We start from the raw sequence: 15242 nt of genomic DNA, 5'->3' as shown, positions 1-15242 counted from the left end.
ATATCCTATATAATCCTTTTCATTGCGCAACCCAGACAATTATGTTATGCTATTTTTTCCCCCTTTGTTTCTGTTATTCAAATCATACTTTACTTTTTATCCTATAACAGAAAATCTAATTTTATTATTTTATTTTTTATTTATTTTTTATATTTATTTTTATTTATTTATTTTTATTTTATTATTTATTATTTATTCTTTAAAAAAATTATATATGTTTTTATATCAGATTGTAAGAATGATAGTCATTGCATGACCCTTGAATAATAGTGTGATGACAATATTTGTTGCACCTAGAGAGCTACAGCCTAATCCACATGTATTGCATTGTGGGACAATCTGGGCCCCAGCCACATGTGCGTCCACTTAGCTTTATGGACACGTTTACAGTTTTGGGTCAGTTGTGTTTGACCCATTTTTCCAGAGATGATAGAATTATGTTACGTTATAGGATACACATGTGCATCCAAGCATGAAATATGTCTCTGCGAATACCTGAATACTGATTTTCTAGTGACCTTAGACCTCTCTCTTCTCTGGTATAGTGACGGATGAAAACAGCGAGTCTGAAAGTGACACAGAGGAGAAACTTAAAGGTATGAGGTCCTACAGACCTACTATATGTCTTCATGTCAATTAAGAATTTCAAGTTTACATTAAAGGAGTAATTCAACCAAAAATGAAAATGTAGATGTGTTTGCTTCTTCATCAGATTTGGAGAAATGTAGCATTACATCACTTGCTCACCAGTGGATGCTCTGCAGTGAAGGGGTGCCGTCAGAATGAGAGTCCAAACAGCTGATAAAAACATCACAATAATCCACAAGTAATTCCAACAGTAAATGCATCTCCATGTGGATGGCCCTTATTCTGACGGCACCCATTCACTGCAGAGGATCCATTGGTGAGCAAGTGATGCAATGCTACATTTCTCCAAATCTGATGAAGAAACAAACTCATCTACATCTTGGATGGTCTGAGGTTGAGCACATTTTCAACAAATTTTAAATTTTGGGTGAACTATTCATTTAATGTACTTTTAATTCTGTGGGGAAAAACATCATTCTTTTCTGTTTATCCTTCCTCTTCCTCTTCTGTTTTAGCTCACAGTCAGAGATTAGTGTTGGTCCAGTCTATGTTGAGGCAAACCGGTCGATATCGGACTCTGGAGCGAGACTTTATGGACCTTCAGGAGCGGAAGTTGTTTGAGTACTTTCTGGTTGTGGCTCTTCATAAGACCAAAGCAGGCGTGCCGTATTTACCAGAAGTCACTCAGCAATTCCCTCTCAAGGTATAAACATTTTCCTTCATGTAGGGTACAACGGGGCTAAAGGTGACGTTGATATTATTTTGCTCTAAACCACTAGATGGCACAAAAAATGTGGCGTAGCACTTTCCAAAAAAACGCTTTTCAAGATGCACATGCAAATTTGTCTGATCCTTGATGCAATCGCACTCAGCAGTGCAAAGTTGATTCTGTGCTCACTTGATCTATTATTTTTTGTTTTTTAAAATGTTGTAGATTTAAGTAGCAAATGAGAATCGCTAACATCAATGTCCATATTTTGAGACAAAGGTCTTCTTTACGATTTTCAGTTTTGCTTAAGATAATTAAAGCAACAGTTTTTAAATAATGAAAGAATATGTAAAAGTATTGTATTTGGTGTAAAAAGCACCCTGGCTGTTGGGGCTAAAGGCACACTAATTAACATGATAATTAGGCTAATAGATGGCTGACTTTTTTCAGTTTTTGTTGACATGACATGGTTAGATTCAGATGGTAGATATCATATATTATGTTGGGTGTCCATATCAGAGATAATCACCATGTTTAGAATGAAACTATCATATTTAAAAACATGATATTAATCATATTATATAATAAAATATAATTTGTTGTTACTACTGTAAATCTATATTAAATTATTATGGGATCTCCTTCGATGCTTTCAGAATCTTTACTTATTAAAATGATTTTGTTTCTGTATTTTAAAATATGTGACCATGGAGCACAAAACCAGTCATAAAGGTCATTTTTGAGATTTATGTATCATCTGAAAGCTGAATAAATAAGCTTTCCATTGATGTATGATTATGTTAGGATAGGATAATATTTGGATGAGATACAACTATTTGAAAATCTGGAATCTGAGGGTGCCAAAAAATCTAAATATTGAGAAAATCACCTTTAAAGTTGTCCAAATGAAGTTCTTAGCAATGCATATTATTAATCAAAAATGAAGTTTTGATATTTAGGGTAGGAAATTTACAAAATATCTTCATGGAACATGATCTTTACTTAATGTACTAATGTGTTTTACATAAAAGGAAAACAAAATTTTGGCTATTGCTACAAATATACTTGTGCTACTTATGACTGGTTTTGTGATCCAGGGTCGCAAATTTATTTTTATATTAACATATTTTAATGACAGTATATTTATTGAACAAAAACTAATTCTTTTATTTTTCTGCAATTATACATTGCAATGTGAAAAGCATTTTTTTTTGTGTGCCTTTAGCCCTGTTGTACCCTAGAACTAATATGATCTATTTGGGCTTTAAAGATCAGCAGGAGACGTTCATACATCTGTGTTCCTGATTTTTTTTTTATCCTCATTAGTTTGAACGAAGCTTCAAGTTTATGCGAGAGGCTGAAGACCAGCTGAAAGTCATTCCTCTGTTCTGTTTCCCTGACGCTAAAGACTGGGCACCTGTGGACAATTTCCCCAGGTATCGAATCCACATGGTTTACAGCCTTACAAAAGCAACCTCGATCATTATTAGAAGCACATTTGTTGTTATTTGCTGAAATATATGCTTTTTTTGTGCTGTTTGGAAATCATTTGCTCATTGGAATTAAATCTGTTCTTTACAGTGAAACGTTCTCGTTTGTCTTAACCGGAGAAAATGGAAGCCGAAGATTTGGTTACTGTCGACGTTTACTGGTGAACTGCTCTTTATTTTTCATTTGTAGGAAAACATTAAGTAAGGAATAATTGAAGACGGGCCGTTGAATTATTAGAAAAAAATGCACACCCGAGGTGGTGATGAGTTACACCTCGGATTCCCATTATTTTTCTAACAATGTAACGGCCCGGAGTCAATTATTCCGCTTATATTACGGTTACCACACCTCAAGACATCGAACGGATGATATATTTAAAGGGATTTGTTCGGTTTTTTTGTACTTACTTAAATCTTCCGCATCTCATCCAACGCCTCTTTTGCCGGTCTCACAATGTCATTTTAAAGCTGGTAATGGATGCTTGAGCCGTCGATTGCATTCTAATGCAGTTATTAATGAAGTTAGGGGTGCACGATAAATATCGGATGATAATTAATGTTGTTAAATTACAACATCCACAAATCCAAAAAAATAACTAACGTGGATTTGCGCAGCTTGTCAGTTAACAACGGCTCTGTGTTGTAACAGCTGCTCTGTGTGAAATCACGCACCTGATGGAAATTACCGCTGATTAGAGAACCGGCTTTACTGACGAGATGCGCATTAATTATCGGCTGATATTTATCGTGCACCCCTAAATGAAGTTATTAGAAAGAGAGAGAGACAGAGACACAGAGAAAGAAAGAGAGAGAGAGAGAGAGAGAGAGAGAGAGAGAGAGACAGAGGGCTTGTGTGAATTAGGCTGCAGCAGCGTCTCTAAACAGCGCGGTTATTACCTTGCTAGTGAGAAATGTCATGTGTACTTTTTTTCGGAAAATCGTCTGTCGTGTTGTTTCTTTTGTTAGTCCTGTAATTTCCGTTATTACAGCTTTAATATGCGAAGTGATATGGAACTGTAATGCGGTCAAGAGAGCTGCCTGAAACTACGTTCGCCGTGCGTTTCCCAGAAAATAATTGCACACCTCAGAGCATTGATCAGCCAATCAGATTCAAGCATTCAACAGCCCCGTAGAATAATTCTAAATAATGTAGAGTACATTTAGCACAGGCTAGACATTTATTACAAAACATGAATGAGGTGTTAATGGGCTTCAAAATTAAATAACTTTTTACTCAATACTGCACAATATATGCTGCCTATTGTTTTTTAAAAATGACACATTGTCATATGTGACCTCAGTTAGCAGTTAGAAATAAATGTTGTTTTGTATTTTAAATTCATTTTTTGGGCGTCTCATTAGTCGTTTGTGTGTTTGTGTTTATAGCCCAGCGGTAAAGGGAGGCGTCTACCTGAAGTGTACTGCATTGTGAGCAGACTGGGCTGTTTTGATCTGTTCTCGAAGGTATTTTATTTGACCTTTAGCATTTAATCAAGTTCAGTGTGCCATCTGTTATCTTGTGCTTCTCTTTGTTGGTGCTTTTATTTTATTATTATTATTATTATTATTATTATTATTATTATTATTATATAAACCATAGGTGTTCACCCTAAAGACATCCTTATGTATTTTTATTTTATTTATTTTTATTTGTGTATAAATAACAAATAAATTAAAAATAAAACAAAAACAAACTAAAAATAAAACAAAAACAAACTAAAACCCAATTGAATAAACAAAACATGTATTTAGGGTGAGATGTCTGTGGCTAAAATAAATACATAATAAGCATGTATTTGTAACGCCTATGGCTTATTAAAAAAAAAATATATATATATATATATTTATATATATATATTTTATCACCCTAAATACATGTTTTGTTTATTCAATTGGGTTTTAGTTTGTTTTTGTTTTATTTTTAATTTATTTGTTTTTTTTATTACAATGATAAAAGATGTTTTATTATTATTATTATTATTTAATTTTATTATTATTTAATTTATTTAGAATCATGTTGAATAATGTATGAGTGGTGTGCAAAAATTTTATTTAAAATATTTTTAATACAATAATAAACTGACAATAATTACTGTTATTGTCATTGGTATCATATTTATTTGTTTAAACTTATAGGTAGGGGGCACTGTAGATTCATGACCTCAAAATCGTGGTGACATTAAACAGATCATACATGACGTGTATGCTGATGTCTGTCTGATGCAGATCCTGGATGAGGTAGAGAAGCGACGAGCCATTTCCCCCGCGCTGGTCCAGCCGTTCATGAGAGGAATTATGGAGGCTCCGTTCCCAGCGCCGGGCAGAACCATCAGCATTAAGAACTTTCTGCCGGGTTCAGGAACAGAGGTCAGTATATAAAAGGCCTTTGAAGGGCCTGAAAACAACTTCTGGAATTCTACTGTGAACGTTTTAACTTGACAAACGAGTTTAAGTCTCAAAGCTAGTTCCACTTCTCTCTCTTTCTCTTTCCGTAGGTGATAGAATTATGTCGGCCTTCAGATTCCCGTCTAGAGCATGTGGATTTCGAGTGTTTGTTTTCCTCTCTGAGCTTGCGTCTGCTTCTGCGGGTGTTTGCTTCTCTCCTGCTGGAGCGGAGGGTCATCTTCACCGCAGATAAACTCAGGTACGACCCATACACACCTGCCCAAGACTGTCTGAGGTATCTCATCCAGCAACACAGCCAAGTTTAAACCCTGGTTTTAATGCAGAGGTTGATTGACAGGTGAGTAGGCGGTGCTTGTTCTGGATGTTCACTTGTGTAAATGGTGTCTTTCAGCATTCATATGGTAAAAGTATACATGATGAATGCATGGATCACTGACTGTAGTGTGTCAAGGGTTTGTTCGCATTAAGAACGGCACACGTGTGTTTGTGCGTGAAACCAAAGGAGGACAAGGGAAGAATGAAAAGATATGGCATGGCAAGAAGGGAAAAAGTGCGGCTTGTGGAACTGTTTTTCACAGCTCAAGAAAGATATGGAAAAAATGCTGTTGTGTTATATAGTCGCCTTGGGAACAAACGTCAACCCCAATGTTATTTTCTACGGAAAAAGAGAGAGACTAGTGCTCACATGACATTCTGGGTCTGTAATGAGAGCCGGGTCCCTTCTTAGGGATCATCAAACCAGCATCCTCCCTAAAAAGATGATTTGTGACAGTGTTGAGCAAGATAAGCTGGCCAAATAAATCTGGATGGACACAGGAAGAGATCACCGACACAAGGATTGTGTTATGTGTGTGTCGTCTCGCAAATAAGAGAAGAAATCTGCATCATAATGAGTAAAGACTGAGTTTTTAGTAGATGAAACGGCTCTTCTAGAGAACAAAAAAGGTTCAGAAAATAAGAAATTCAGTAAAAACAAGTGAAAATGTTTATTAATCACATCGCACTAAAAATATATATGTCATTTTATACTTAATATATTTTTATTACACTGATAAACTGATAATAATGATTGATTTGTCCTTGCTACTAATATTTATTTTGAACAATTTTGAATAATATTGCATTATTTTTTATTTTATATTTATTTGAATAAAAATATATTTTATAAAACAACGATATACTGATAATAACGGTTGTTGATTGTTGTTGTTGTTGTTATTTCCAATCTGCTAATTGAAAAATAGAAAAATACATTTATATTTATAATGGGTGAGTCATATTTCACACCAAAATCAAAAGAGAAAAATAAGAAATATTTTCTTATTAATTTTGCCAACGTTTGCCAATATCCTCTCAATTTCCGATTAAATATTGTCTTATTATAATGATAACTTCATAGTTATAAAAACATTTCAATATAATTATTATTGGTATTATTATTTATTTTATAAAAATATTCTCTTTTTCCCTTTTTTTGCAGTATGGTAATGAAAATTTGGAGAGAAAATGTGCTCAATGAAATGTCACAATGCAAAAATTGTACAAAATATATACAAAATATCGTTATTTCTTGCATTATTAAATTTTTACAGTATTTACAGGGTATTGAAAGGATGAGCAACAGTAATACTGATGCCTGCTTTAGCAAACAGCACTGATTGATTCCTCTCTGCTGCCATCTGCAGGTGTACATGTGTCAGCACAGTCATGTTGAGCTGTCTCTTTCTCTTTAGCACCCTCTCTAAATGTTGCCATGCCATGGTGGCTCTGCTGTACCCCTTCACCTGGCAGCACACGTACATCCCGGTTCTGCCACCATCCATGATGGACATCGTCTGTACGCCGACCCCCTTCATAGTCGGGCTGCTCTCCAGCTCTCTGGCCCGTCTCAAAGAGCTGCCGCTGGAGGAGGTCAGACACCACGGATGTATACAATTATACACAGTTTCTGCAGTATGTCAGTATGTGGGTCAAAGACGTTAAGATGTCCTCATCAAAAGCAAATTTACAAAACTGATTTTATGTCCATAGAAAGCACATTAAATGTAAGTAAAGTGTCTGCTTTTATGGTTTCAAATACTGTAAGTTTTTGTAGAATAAAATGTCAAAATTTGGTTGAAATAATGTTCAGTTGTCATTCAGTGTAACAATATTTATGTAAAAATTCAAACAACATGCTTATTCTGACGAGTACATATTAAAACATAAAATAACAAAATTAAATTTTATTGTGTTTTAAATTAGTAAAAAAATCTTACTGACAAATGGGCAAAACCTAGGATAGTGGCAAATTTTAAAAATTACAACTAATTAGTATTTGGGGTGAAAGTAATTAGTCTTTTAATATGTCATAAATTGATTTTTGTTGCAAATACGCCTGACAAGATTGTTACACTGAATGACATTTTAGTGGGTCTCTTCTGTAAATCAGGGGAAAATGTATGATATTTATTTCTTGCTCTGCAAAACAAAAAAAAAAAAATTGCAATTCAATTAAACAGAAAATGTTTGAAACTTTTTGGGGGAAAACTACAACAATTTAAAGCAGGATTACACTTATTGTTTTTATGCTTAAACCCTTTTTCGTCTTTGACCCATGTAAGAGTGATATGTAAAATTTTCATATATATTGCAAAATGTACTTTCTGTGCAGTATGTACTGTATACTGCATTCTTTTTTTAATAGTGTGACAGTATGCAGCAAGGCTGTAATACTTAAAAATTTTTATATGTAGTATTTTATTTCCATTTTCTTTTTTTAAATTGGTCTCTCTAGTTTAGTTTTAATTTTGTTGGTCAGTTCTTGTTTAGTTTGCATTTCATAGCAGTTTTTTGCTTTTAGTTTTTTGTACAGTATTGCTTATTTGATTTTTCTTTTTATATTAAGGGATAAATAGAGAATTGAGAACATGTCCCCATTTCTATTTCGATGTAAGAAAACCCCACAAACACTTCAGTGCGTGAGCGAACTGTCTGAATGAATGAATCATATTGAAAACACCTGATTTAATTAATTTTTTTTTATTCGTTATAATGAAATAAATTAGTCGTTTATTTTTTATTTATATATTTTTATAGTGAGTTTCAGAGTCATAACAATGTATTTTATTTTAGTTTAAATTAAAAAAAAAAAATCTGTTTATTTTTTTATTATTATTATTTTGTTAGGTTTTTGTCCTCGTTTTAATTTACAGTGATAACTTTGGTATGCAGTATGCAATAATAAGCATTTCGCTTACGTTGTACATTTAAAGAAAATAAATACCAGAAATGTCTATTTAGCATTCTTTAACAGTTTGTTTTTAACAGATTGGAATTGCGTTGCATTGTGGGAGAGAGTATTCAGTGCAGTTCTCTGGTTGTATGCTGCACATTTTGGCAGATGCACAGGCTGCACACTGCATACTGCTAAAGTAAAGCAGTGGATATGGTAGGAACATAGCCAGAGGATATCTCCAAAGTTATTTTCAGCTGTTTGACCTGTGACCTCTTGAATGTTACACCTCATTATGACTAATGTGGGAAGGAAACGAGGCCAATAAAGCCTAGGATGTGGTGTTAATATTCTATATATACATTTATGGATGGACAAAAGAACCGGATTGGGCTCTTCTCAGAGAAGATCAGAGGCCGGACACATTTCTGATATTTCTCTCTGAGCACTTCCTGTTCGGGTGGGTGGCCCTGACCTCTGACCTCTTCACAATAGCTGCTATAGGGGAAAAGGCTGAGGTCGCCAATGCATGAGGAAATTACATCACTGTGTCCTCTGCTCTCTTTCAGGTCCTGGTGGTCGACCTTGGCAACAGTCGTTTCCTGCGACAGGTACGGTACTCGAGTAGTTTTGGTCTTTTATTTAGGCTGGTTTTGCATTTCGATGATGAAGCGAAACAAATCTGTGTTTGTGTTTCCTGTTTCAGATGGATGATGAGGATTCGATTCTGCCTCATAAACTCCAGGCCGCTCTTGAACACGTTCTAGAACGGAGAAAGGAGTTGGCGTGTGACGTGGCAGATAATCCTAGCGGTAAATTACTGTCCGATCTCTTATATTCAGGGGTTAGGAAGATAACAGCCCTGCATCTTGGAAAAAATATCTGCTGATTTGCAAAAAAGGTCTAATGTTAGCTCATCTGATGATGCTGAGGTCAATATGTCAACAAAATGAAACAAGAATTTTGAACCTGGCTTCATCCAGTGTTTAGATTTTTGTTCTAGAAATGTATGCAAATTAGCACCTATTTAATTAGATAACACATCATTTGAATATATCAACAGATTTTTTTTTTTTTTGTAATTCTTAATGTAAACAATCAACTGTGTGTCTCGCCTTAATGTAATGTAAACCTATCTTCAAATATTATGATGAATTTTAATTTTGGTTACAGTTACAATGTACATTATGAATACCTTTATAACACATAAAGGTTATAAGTAAAGTTTTTTTAAATTATATACATGTATCAGGTTTAATGCACTTCACAACAGCATTATTTAAGTATCGTTTAGATACCATTATAGTTTGAATCAGTATTAATTCAAACTATATTCAGTATGAATGCGTTTTTTTTTCAAACTTTCTTTTTCAAACTTTAACTTTTCAAAATAAATTTTTTTGATTTTCCTTTTTTCTTTCTTTTTTTTAATTGTAAATTTTAGTAATTGTGTTGTGGGTTTTTTTAATTTTTAGTAGTTCTGTATATGTCTATATAGTTTATATATATATATATATATATATATATATATATATATATATATATATATATATATATATATATATATACATACAGGTCCTTCTAAAAAAAAATTAGCATATTGTGAAAAAGTTCATTATTTTCCATAATGTAATGATAAAAATTAAACTTTCATATATTTTAGATTCATTGCACACCAACTGAAATATTTCAGGTCTTTTATTGTTTTAATACTGATGATTTTGGCATACAGCTCATGAAAACCCAAAATTCCTATCTCAAAAAATTAGCATATTTCATCCGACCAATAAAAGAAAAGTGTTTTTTAATACAAAAAAAGTCAACCTTCAAATAATTATGTTCAGTTATGCACTCAATACTTGGTCGGGAATCCTTTTGCAGAAATGACTGCTTCAATGCGGCGTGGGCATGGAGGCAATCAGCCTGTGGCACTGCTGAGGTGTTATGGAGGCCCAGGATGCTTCGATAGCGGCCTTAAGCTCATCCAGAGTGTTGGGTCTTTGCGTCTCTCAACTTTCTCTTCACAATATCCCACAGATTCTCTATGGGGTTCAGGTCAGGAGAGTTGGCACGCCAACTGAGCACAGTAATACCATGGTCAGTAAACCATTTACCAGTGGTTTTGGCACTGTGAGCAGGTGCCAGGTCGTGCTGAAAAACGAAATCTTCATCTCCATAAATCTTTTCAGCAGATGGAAGCATGAAGTGCTCCAAAATCTCCTGATAGCTAGCTGCATTGACCCTGCCCTTGATAAGACACAGTGGACCAACACCCAGCAGCTGACATGGCACCCCAGACCATCACTGACTGTGGGTACTTGACACTGGACTTCAGGCATTTTGGCATTTCCTTCTCCCCAGTCTTCCTCCAGACTCTGGCACCTTGATTTCCGAATGACATGCAAAATTTGCTTTCATCCGAAAAAAGTACTTTGGACCACTGAGCAACAGTCCAGTGCTGCTTCTCTGTAGCCCACGTCAGGCGCTTCTGCCGCTGTTTCTGGTTCAAAAGCACACGCCTGTGCACGGTGGCTCTGGATGTTTCTACTCCAGACTCAGTCCACTGCTTTCCCAGGTCCCCCAAGGTCTGGAATCGGTCCTTCTCCACAATCTTCCTCAGGGTCCGGTCACCTCTTCTCGTTGTGCAGCGTTTTTTGCCACACTTTTTCCTTCCCACAGACTTCCGAATGAGGTGCCTTGATACAGCACTCTGGGAACAGCCTATTCGTTCAGAAATTTCTTTCTGTGTCTTACCCTCTCGCGCTTGAGGGTGTCAATGATGGCCTTCTGGACAGCAGTCAGGTCGGCAGTCTTACCCATGATTGCGGTTTTTGAGTAATGAACCAGGCTGGGAGTTTTTAAAAGCCTCAGGAATCTTTTGCAGGTGTTTAGAGTTAATTAGTTGATTCAGATGATTAGGTTAATAGCTCGTTTAGAGAACCTTTTCATGATATGCTAATTTTTTGAGATAGGAATTTTGGGTTTTCATGAGCTGTATGCCAAAATCATCAGTATTAAAACAATAAAAGACCTGAAATATTTCAGTTGGTGTGCAATGAATCTAAAAATATATGAAAGTTTAATTTTTATCATTACATTATGGAAAATAATGAACTTTTTCACAATATGCTAATTTTTTGAGAAGGACCTGTATATATGTATGTATATATATGTATGTATGTATATATATATATATATATATATATATATATATATATATATATATATATATATATATATATATAGATATAAACTTAGAAATATTGTCTTAGCATCTAGGTGAAATAAGAAGATGATTTTGTTTGATTTCAATTATTTCATTTCAGTTAACTTTATTTTTTACATTTTTTTTGGTTGTAGTTTTAGTTTCAATTGTAGTTTAGATAACCATAATGCTCAAAACAACAAAAGCAGTCAAACGTAATAAAAATTTTTTTTCAGTATTTCTTTTAACACATTAGTCCATTTTTGGACAAATCATCAACCATCCTAATTTTTATTTTATTTTTCCTCATTAGAGCCCAGTTCTCTGAGCTGTGTGGTGTCAGAGGTGTTTGTGCGGTTCTTCGTGGAGATCGTTGGTCATTACTCACTCTTTATGGGCGGCAGCGACCGTGATGAAGAATCCTCCGCCTCGTCTTCCTCCTCTCCGACTCCCTCGTCCTTCCAGCGCGAGGCGTTCCGTAAGGCTGTGTCCTCCAAGAGCCTGCGGAGATTCCTGGAGGTCTTCATGGAGACGCAGATGTTTGCGGGGTTCGTGCAGGAAAGAGAGTTTCGGAGGCAGGGCCTGAAAGGTTTGAATGGTTATGAATCTTGGGAAATGTGATTAATATGTAAGAATTGATTTTGTTTTGAAACTGTATTGTCTCTAAAGTATAGTGCTGTGTTTTTGAACAGGTTTGTTTGAGATGAGGGCTCAGGATTACCTCGACTCTCTGCCAGGCAGTGAGAACAGAGGCGTCAACAAGTTCCTCAAAGGTTTAGGTAATGTTTCACCTGCAGATCTAATTAAAGAATCAAATCAAAGAATAAGGGCATGTTTGGAATGACATGGTGTTTCTGCTGTATATACATATCTTCTGTATATATAGAATATCCTGATCAGTCCGGCTAGGAATTAACATAATTCTTAAAAATCGTATATTTTAAGTATAATTATATTAATAAAAATGTATATTAAGTATATTTTATTATTGGAAAATACAATATTTTGATTATATAATAGTGTATGGTAAATGAATAAATATATATTTTGTATAATTATTATATATCATTTAATGTGTTTTTTATTGCGTTGTATTTTGGGATACAGTATTCCATACATTGCTCTATGCAAAATATATTAAAATAAACATATATATGGAGAGCCAAAAGGAGTCAAAATTAAATAATTAAATAAATATCGAAATATATAAATAAATTGGTTAAATACTTAATTAAATAATTAAAAACAAATAATGCATGAATAAAAATGTCATATTCATTAATTTCCTCCACATTTCATTTTCAGGGTTACGGAACATGTTGTAAGCAAGCAAGCAAACAAACAAATAAATATTTATGCATGTATTTAATTATTTATGTTTAAAGCACAATTAAAAACAACCCAAAGGTTGACCAAAGTGCTGTACAGAACATTAGAAACAATACATACAATTTAGAATTACAATCAGCAAAGTAAAATACACAGTAAAAATTCATTCGTTGTTAAACGCCATAGATAAAAAAAAAAAAGATTTAAGCTTAGATTTAAAAATAGAAAGAGATGATACTGTTCGAATAGTTTAGGGCCTACCTCTCTGTTTTACCTTAATGCTGCACACAGAGAGTAATCCAAGATCCCCAGACCTAAGTGACCTAGTTGGGTTATGAGGGAGTACCATGACAGGAAGAGAAATGTTTTAACTTTTGCGAGGTGGCGTAAATGGGGAAAAAGAATGATTTGATGACAGAATGAATCTGTTTATCGAACCGAAGTCCTGAGTCAAATAAAACCCAAAGGTTTTTCACGCACAGAGTAACATGAGAACTTAAAAAACCTGGATCCAGATCACCACCGTCATAAAAATCACTTGGTCCAAACAATACAGCTTCAGTTTTTTTTTTTCTCATTTAAGGACAAAAACATTTTGTGAAAGCCATGATTTTTAGATCCCGTTAGCATGCTAGCAAAACCTCATTAGAACATGAATCTTTACGTTTAAGTGGGAGGTACAACTGGGTGTCATCAGCATATAAATGAAACCATGTTTGGAAAACAAGGATTTCAGTGGCAGCATGTGTAAAGAGAAAAGTATTGGAGCAAGGACTGATCCCTGTGGAACACCACAGGAAAGGTGTGCTACCCAAGTATGTTTTCCAATACATACAGAGAACTTCCTATTGGTTAAATATGACCAAAACCATTATAAATAGGTACCCTGAATGCCTACATACTTTTCCAATCGAGAAATTAAAATTTTATGATCGACCATATCAAATGCTGAACTGAGATCTAAAAGGACCAACGCAATGCGTTCCCATTATCAGTAGACAACATAATATCATTATTAACTTTCAATAAAGCAGATTCAGTACTGTGTAATTTTCTATAACCTGACTGAAAAGTTTTCGTATAAATTTCTATGTTTACCACAATGCAAAACTGTATACAGTATACACTTTGCAGTAAGCTGCTATTCCATTCTGAACAGACTTAGTCTGATGAACCAGTATTTGTGAAGGAAAGAAAGATTTGTGTTTGAGTGGGATTTTGAGCATTTCTCTTTCCTCTCTCTTTTCTCTTAGGACACAAGATGAAATTCCTGTCCAAAAAATGAAAACTAGCCATGTAGCACGTGTATGTTAGACTAGCTCTCACCAGATCGTCTGACCCAAAACAGACCTGAGGACCAAAGGCGATGGAAAACACTGTACAGTCCATTCTAGTTCCCCAAACCACACGGACCCTAAAGGACTTTATTGAAACCCATAACAGAAGCGGCCATGTACAGTTCTTTCTCTCGTTTTCTACATTTTTAAGAGATGGAGTACAACTTCTTCTGAAACAGGAGGCTATAAATTAATTTATATTCTTTCTAGAAGATAATAAAACCTTTATGACTTCCTCTGTAAAACTTTATATGTTTCCCTTAAAGTCAAAATTATGTTGTTAGTTTGTCATAGTCTATTTATCGTAGTACGTTACCGACTCGAGATCGTCATCTGCTTCGGGTTTCCGCGAAAACACCGCCACTGTGATTGAATGAGGTTTTGTTCTGTGTTTAAAAACGGGGGAAAATCTTGGAACTGCAGGATCGGAACTGTTCTATAATTATTATTACAGAAGAGGTTCTCGACCGAAGCCAGAACTAAGTTGGAGTTTGTTCTCTGTCTTACGTGCATTACAGGAACACCACTAGAGTTACTTTGAACTTGATTTTTTAATAAAGTGTTTAATAAGATTTTATCTGGATTGTTTTCTTCTGAGTTGCCAGATCACCTGAATTCATGTGTTGCATTAGAGCTCAATTCTAGAGTCTTGGACGTGGCGTCATCGCCATCATGTACTTTGTTTGCTGGATGTTACAGGCATCTTTCTGCACAAGATGAACATGGGATTCAGATGTTTCTCCAAGCCTCCTAACCTTTGGACTTTAGATGTAGGTTTGTTTATGGCCTGTAGAGGGCTCCAAAATCTGTTGGGCACAAAACATGTCTGATCTGAGAAATTTGGTTGTGGAAAACAAAAAAGGTGGAAATATGAACACTTTCCAAACAAAAACAGTTTTTTTTTTATTTTTTATTTTTATTATTACAAGGAGCAGCGTGTAAATATCTTAATAAATGGATTTGC

At 34.7% G+C, this 15242-nt stretch overlaps 1 protein-coding gene across 2 annotated transcripts in view; it reads left to right on the top strand.

The window, feature by feature from the left end:
* Nucleotides 1–14850, top strand: part of si:dkey-82f1.1 (DENN domain-containing protein 2A) — a 38623-nt gene extending 23773 nt beyond the window's left edge. For both annotated transcript variants that reach the window (XM_042753553.1, XM_042753552.1), the window contains exons 8-20: nt 546–596; nt 1104–1291; nt 2624–2733; nt 2879–2948; nt 4174–4251; nt 5014–5154; nt 5283–5431; nt 6927–7104; nt 8977–9018; nt 9114–9219; nt 11926–12201; nt 12305–12391; nt 14195–14850. In XM_042753553.1, the coding sequence (XP_042609487.1) occupies nt 546–596; nt 1104–1291; nt 2624–2733; nt 2879–2948; nt 4174–4251; nt 5014–5154; nt 5283–5431; nt 6927–7104; nt 8977–9018; nt 9114–9219; nt 11926–12201; nt 12305–12391; nt 14195–14226 (1508 nt within the window). In that variant the 3' untranslated portion in view covers nt 14227–14850. The remainder of the gene's footprint in view (nt 1–545; nt 597–1103; nt 1292–2623; nt 2734–2878; nt 2949–4173; nt 4252–5013; nt 5155–5282; nt 5432–6926; nt 7105–8976; nt 9019–9113; nt 9220–11925; nt 12202–12304; nt 12392–14194) is intronic.
* Nucleotides 14851–15242: the final 392 nt, after the last annotated feature.

The sequence above is a fragment of the Cyprinus carpio genome, chromosome B25 (assembly GCF_018340385.1).
Source record: "Cyprinus carpio isolate SPL01 chromosome B25, ASM1834038v1, whole genome shotgun sequence".
Taxonomy (NCBI): domain Eukaryota; kingdom Metazoa; phylum Chordata; class Actinopteri; order Cypriniformes; family Cyprinidae; genus Cyprinus; species Cyprinus carpio.
The sequence above is the reverse complement of the archived record's forward strand: the minus strand, read 5'-3'. Positions and strand labels throughout refer to the sequence as shown.